A 5,724-nucleotide genomic window follows, 5' to 3' on the forward strand; every position below is an offset into this window, starting at 1 on the left:
CAATTATGGACTAACTAGGTTCAAAAGATACGTCTCGCAAATTACAAGCAAAACTATGTAATTAGTTATTTTTTTAATCTATATTTAATGTTCCATGCTCAAAGATTCTATATGATAGAGAATTTTAAAATTTTTTGGAACTAAATCAGGCCTGAATACCACTAAAAAATTGTAGCTGAATGAGGCCTTATTTAGTTGTGAGTTTTTTTGATTTTGATTACTGTAGCATTTCGTTTGTATTTGATAATTATTGTTATGGACTAATTCGTCTCGCAAATTACTAACAACTTGTGCAATTAGTTATTCTTCTATCTATATTTAGTGCTTTATACATATATCGCAGGATTCGATGTGACTGAGAATCTTGAAAATTTTTTGGTATCTAAGGTCTTGTTTAGTCCACCCCAAAATCTAAAAACTTTTTCAAATTTTTCGTCACATCGAATCTTTGAACGCATGCATGGAGTATTGAATATAGACAAAAAATAAAAACTAATTGCATAATTTATCTATAATTTACAAGATGAATCTTGTAAACCTAGTTAGTATTGAATAATAATTGTTAAATAAAAAAATGCTACAGTTAAAGGGACTAAACAAGGCCTAAAACCAGTCGTGAATGGAAAACCAAACCAGGGAAGGCGCAGCTGTTTGCCGGCAGACGGGTGGGCCCGGGCAGAGCCCCGCCGCCGAAACGCGGAGAACACAGAGCAGGCGAGCGACGGGCAAAGAAGCAGATCAGCGCGACCGCGACCCGCACCGCACCCCGGCTGCCGCCACCTCCCGAGTCTCCCGAGCTGCTGCTCTGCTCCTCGTTCCACTCCCTTCCCTTCCCACCCAGGGGAGACGGAGAGGAGACCCAGAGACGGACTGCTCTAGCCCCGAAGGAAGCATCGCCTCCTCTTCCTTCCTTCCTACCCCCTCCTCACTCCGCTTGTCCGGTCGTCGCGTACGTACCGCCCTCCATCCCCCACCACAACGACGGCCGCTTTCTCCCCGCCTTCCGACGTCTCTCTCTCTCTCCCTCGCTCTCTCTCCGCTCAGCAGCTCCAGCGCCCATCGGCGAGGGAAGGAAGGAAGAGGGAGAAAGAAAAAAGGAGCTTCTTTTCTTCCGTCGGCAGGCGGTAGGCCTGGTGACTATGGATCCGCCGGGCTCCGGGCTCCCGACGCCGCCGAGGTCTCCTGCCTCGATCCGTGGCCGCCGGCCCACGTGGAGACGCTGCTGGTGCTAGTACCGCCGTGTTTCTTGGCGGGCCTTGCTGCCTCCTCCTCCTCTTGAGGATTGCTGCTGCCGCAGCCTGCTCTGCAGGAGGGATGGCCGGACGCTCAAGGTAGGCTTTGCCCCCTCCATTCTTCTTTGCTTCGATTCAGCAAATATGTTTGGATTTATATCTATCAAGTTACCAAATGCTTCCAGCTTGGGGGTTTATCGGATTTGGGCTTGTTCTAAATCTCCTCCTAACCTCCTCTGCCCCGGATTTATTTAACCTTCTGGAGTATAGTAGTACGTGTATAAGATCCATGGCGGTGGACTGGTGGATTCGATTTTTGGCCGATGGATAGATTTCGATGCTATTTTGAGGAAGGATTAGTACTCTTCACAAGTGGTGGCTTAGCCTACCCGCCGCCCAAAGGCATCGATTTTGCCTTTTGCCAGATCTTGATTTGTGCCGCAGCTTGATGATTAGTTGAAAAAAATCTGTCATGTTAACTAACTGTCTACATCTGATGAATGCAGCAGGAGCGTCGGCGTGCGCAGCGTGGAATCCATGGCGGCGCCAGAAATGCGCATCGTCTGAGTGAATGAAGCCTGGTTGGTGGTAGAGCCGATGGTGGTGGGAACGGCGCTGCTGCGCGGCGGGGTCTCCATCTCCATCTCCTCGGTGTGGATCCTCCTGTTCCTCTCCTCCCTGCTCCTCCTCTCGCCGTCGGCGGCGTCCGTCGACTTCAGCCACTGCGGCGGCTGCGACGACGCCGACGACGGCGCCCTCTCCAGCGCCTACAACATCCTGCAGTGCCAGAAGGTCAGCGACTTCCTCATCGCCGCGGCCTACTTCTCCATCCCGCTCGAGCTGCTCTACTTCGCCACCTGCTCCGACCTCTTCCCCCTCAAATGGATCGTGCTGCAGTTCGGCGCCTTCATCGTGCTCTGCGGCCTCACGCACCTCATCACCGTCTTCACCTACGAGCCGCACTCCTTCCACCTCGTGCTCGCCCTCACCGTCGCCAAGTTCCTCACTGCACTCGTCTCCTTCGCCACGGCCATCACCCTGCTCACGCTCATACCGCAGCTCCTCAGGGTCAAGGTCAGGGAAAACTTCCTGATGAACAAGGCGCGCGAGCTGGACCGGGAGGTGGGGATGATGAAAAGGAAAGAGGAGGCCAGCTGGCACGTGCGCATGCTCACGCAGGAGATCCGCAAGTCGCTCGACAGGCACACCATCTTGTACACCACCATGGTTGAGCTCTCAAAGGCGCTGGAGCTGCAGAACTGTGCTGTCTGGATGCCTAATGAGACCAGGAGCGAGATGATCTTGACGCATCAGCTGAGGGAAAGGGATATAATGGACCCACAGAACCGCTCTATTCCTATCGATGATCCGGATGTTCTAGAAATAAAGGCGACCAAGGATGCAAAAGTTATTGGGCCAGATTCGGCGCTAGGGGTTGCTAGCCGAAGCAAGCTTGAAGCAGGGCCTGTGGCTGCAATAAGGATGCCGATGTTAAGGGTGTCGAACTTCAAAGGAGGGACTCCGGAAGTGATGCAGACGAGCTATGCCATCTTGGTTCTGGTTTTGCCTAATGATGCTTCGTTAGGGTGGGGTCGGAGAGAGCTGGAGATTGTTGAAGTAGTTGCTGACCAAGTTGCAGTCGCTCTGTCACATGCTGCGCTCCTAGAGGAGTCTCAGCTGATGCGAGAGAAGCTTGCCGAGCAGCATAGGGACTTGCTACGGGCAAAGCATGAAGCCATGAGGGCAGGGGAAGCTCGGAATTCCTTCCAGACTGCAATGTACGATGGAATGCGAAGGCCAATGCACTCAATCCTTGGTCTCGTCTCGATGATGCAACAGGAGAGCATGAATCCAGAGCAAAGGCTTGTGATGGATGCCATTGCCAAGACAAGCAGTGTTGCATCCACGCTGATGAACGATGTGATGCAAACATCAACAATGAATTGTGAGCACTTGTCTTTGGTAAGGAGGCCGGTCAACCTTCATTCCTTTATCAAAGAAGCTGTTGGAGTGGTCAGATGTCTAACTGGTTGCAAGGGTGTGGAGTTTGAGTTTCAAGTGGATAATTCTTTGCCAGAAAGGATCATTGGTGATGAGAAGAGAGTCTTCCATATTGTCCTGCACATGGTAGGCACCCTAATAAACCGATGTAATGCCGGCTGTATCTCGTTATATGTTAGTGGTCATAATGAGGTTGAAGAGAGGCATAATCATGACTGGATGCTGCGAAGAGCAAACTTCTCTGGAGGCTATGTATGTGTCAAATTTGAGATTAGGGTTAGAAAATCCAAGGACAATCTTTTGAGTTCATCAAGCAGTGAGATAAGGCATGGGTCCAAACCCAACAATTCTGAGATGGGGCTTAGCTTCAATATGTGTAAGAAGATTGTGCAGGTAAATCAAAATAACAAAACATCTCAAGCATTTACATCCAACAAAATAGGACACAAACTATATTGTCATCTCGTTTATGTCACTCCTGGTGCTTCTCAGATTCTATATATTTTGTGCTGGTAATGCTTGGTTAGATTTCACTTTACAAGGTTAATATTGTTACAGTAACATCAATTTCTTAGATCGTGGTTGTTCTGTTACCCTACTTGACTCAGTTTGCATCCGATTTCTTGGACCTTCCAGATATAGTCAGATGTTAGAAAAATAATTGTACTCGATAAAAAAAAGGGATGTTAGCAAAATAATAGCAGTTCTTTGATGTTGAGTGGCACAAGATTTTTCGAGTCTGTTGACTGTTCTCCGTCTCACATAATTTTGTACAGCTAGGCACTAGCAGCTTAGACTTGGTCGTCAATAAATAGTTTGCTATACACCAATTTGAACTGTCAAACCAGAGTGTGTTTAGCGGCTATAGTGGGACCTTTTATGGAAGTGTTGGAATATTTCTTATTTATTATCTCACCACAAACTGGGCAAACTGAGAGGACATATTGGTCCTTTTGTTGAACTTATGCTTTAGTCATAATTATTTTATGGTATTTCTTGTCGCAGCATGCACCACTTTGCATAAATATATTTAGTTATTATGCTAGTAGTAACCCAAACCTCAGTGACTCTATTTGTCATGCTCTGGTTCGCAATTTGTACATTCACTTGTGGAAATGGCCAATGTATACTTGATTTGATGTACAGTCATTAGTGTGCTTGCTGATGTGAGCCATTATTTGTGCTGCAGATGATGAATGGTAATATTTGGTCAGTATCAGATTCTAAATGCATTGGAGAAACCATCATGCTTGTCCTCCAGTTCCAGTTGCAACCTGTGACTCCAGTCTCTGGAGCGTCCTCAGATTTGTACCGATCGTCCGCCATTCCCAACTTTAATGGGCTCAGAGTCCTCCTTGCGGACAGTGATGACACCAACCGAGCTGTAACTCACAGGCTTCTGGAGAAGCTTGGTTGCCGAGTCCTTTCAGTCGCTTCTGGTGTCCAATGCATGAGCTCCTTTGCTGCCGAGTCATCCTTCCAGCTGGTGATTCTTGATCTTGCCATGCAGACGATGGACGGATTCGAAGTAGCCCGCGCGATCAGGAAGTTCAGTAGCAATAGTTGGCTGCCGTTGATTGTTGCCCTAGCAGCAAGAATCGACGACAACATCCGGGATCGATGCCAGAGGTCAGGAATAAATGGCCTGATCCAGAAACCAGTCACACTAGCTGCACTGGGAGATGAACTGTATAGAGTCCTTCAGAACAATTAAAAGAGCCTGATGCATGGTTCTCATTTCTTTCAATCTCAATAGATTGCTGTAGCTTGATCGGTAGTCACTCTGCTACTAGTTTCTGCCAGGTTAGATCCATACAATCACAAAACATTTGGTTGGGGCAAAAGGAAAATGTATAGGAAGCTGAAAGCATCCGCTTTTTGCTTGGTTCCTCGGTGAAGGACGACGACAGAAAGGTACAAAATTTTGGAGAGATGATACTGTTAGAACTTAGACTCATTCATTGTAAACCCTCAGATAAGCCAATATTTAGATTCATTCACTAACACTAATTAACTACGATATAATTAGTTTGGACGAAATCCATGAGCAGTTTAGTTTGTGATTGGGACTCTTGAGATGGATGGATGGGTTCAGTGAATGCAGGCATAGTATAGATGTCTAAAGAGGGCAAGGAACTTTTGTTATTGGTTACACATGCTGAAAAGCAGGCTGGATGAGATTGCAGACAAGAAGGCAGCTGATACGGCTGATGCTGACCTTCTATCTTTGAAAATTAAATACTAGTAGTACTTGCAGGATTGATCTGGTGGCTAGTGCTTGTGCTCCTGCTCAAGATGCACTGCATCTGCTGCATTTCGTAATATTTATTACTTGGGCTGCTTCTGGTCAGCAAACTCTTGCTTGCCATTTTTGATTCCTCAGTTTTTTTTAATATGATATTCTTTCCTTGTTGAAACACATTACCTTATAAAAGAAGGGGGGAAAAAAAACTTTAAGCCTGTTTCAGTTGTAAGAATCTGGTGTCTTGGC

At 47.0% G+C, this 5,724-nt stretch overlaps 1 protein-coding gene across 2 annotated transcripts; it reads left to right on the forward strand.

The window, feature by feature from the left end:
- Positions 746-5,294, forward strand: LOC8066019 (ethylene receptor 2). Of its 2 annotated transcripts, none has more exons than XM_021463235.1 (3): positions 746-1,331; positions 1,739-3,626; positions 4,423-5,294. In XM_021463235.1, exons 2-3 carry the CDS (start codon positions 1,830-1,832, stop codon positions 4,945-4,947), a joined length of 2,322 nt encoding a protein of 773 aa, XP_021318910.1. In that variant the 5' UTR covers positions 746-1,331; positions 1,739-1,829; the 3' UTR covers positions 4,948-5,294. The 2 variants fall into 2 exon arrangements, with proteins under 2 accessions (XP_021318910.1, XP_002446098.1); XM_002446053.2 differs by having other exon boundaries at positions 1,742-3,626.

The sequence above is a fragment of the Sorghum bicolor genome, chromosome 6, assembly GCF_000003195.3.
Source record: "Sorghum bicolor cultivar BTx623 chromosome 6, Sorghum_bicolor_NCBIv3, whole genome shotgun sequence".
NCBI classification, from domain to species: Eukaryota; Viridiplantae; Streptophyta; class Magnoliopsida; order Poales; family Poaceae; genus Sorghum; species Sorghum bicolor.

What these genes read in the sequence shown, in the direction of transcription:
- LOC8066019 (XM_021463235.1), top strand. Translation starts at nt 1,830, where the DNA reads ATGGTGGTGGGAACGGCGCTGCTGCGCGGCGGGGTCTCCATCTCCATC. An exon ending in TGTGTAAGAAGATTGTGCAG is followed by an intron (nt 3,627 to 4,422) that starts GTAAATCAAAAT and finishes TTTGTGCTGCAG; the next exon opens with ATGATGAATGGTAATATTTG.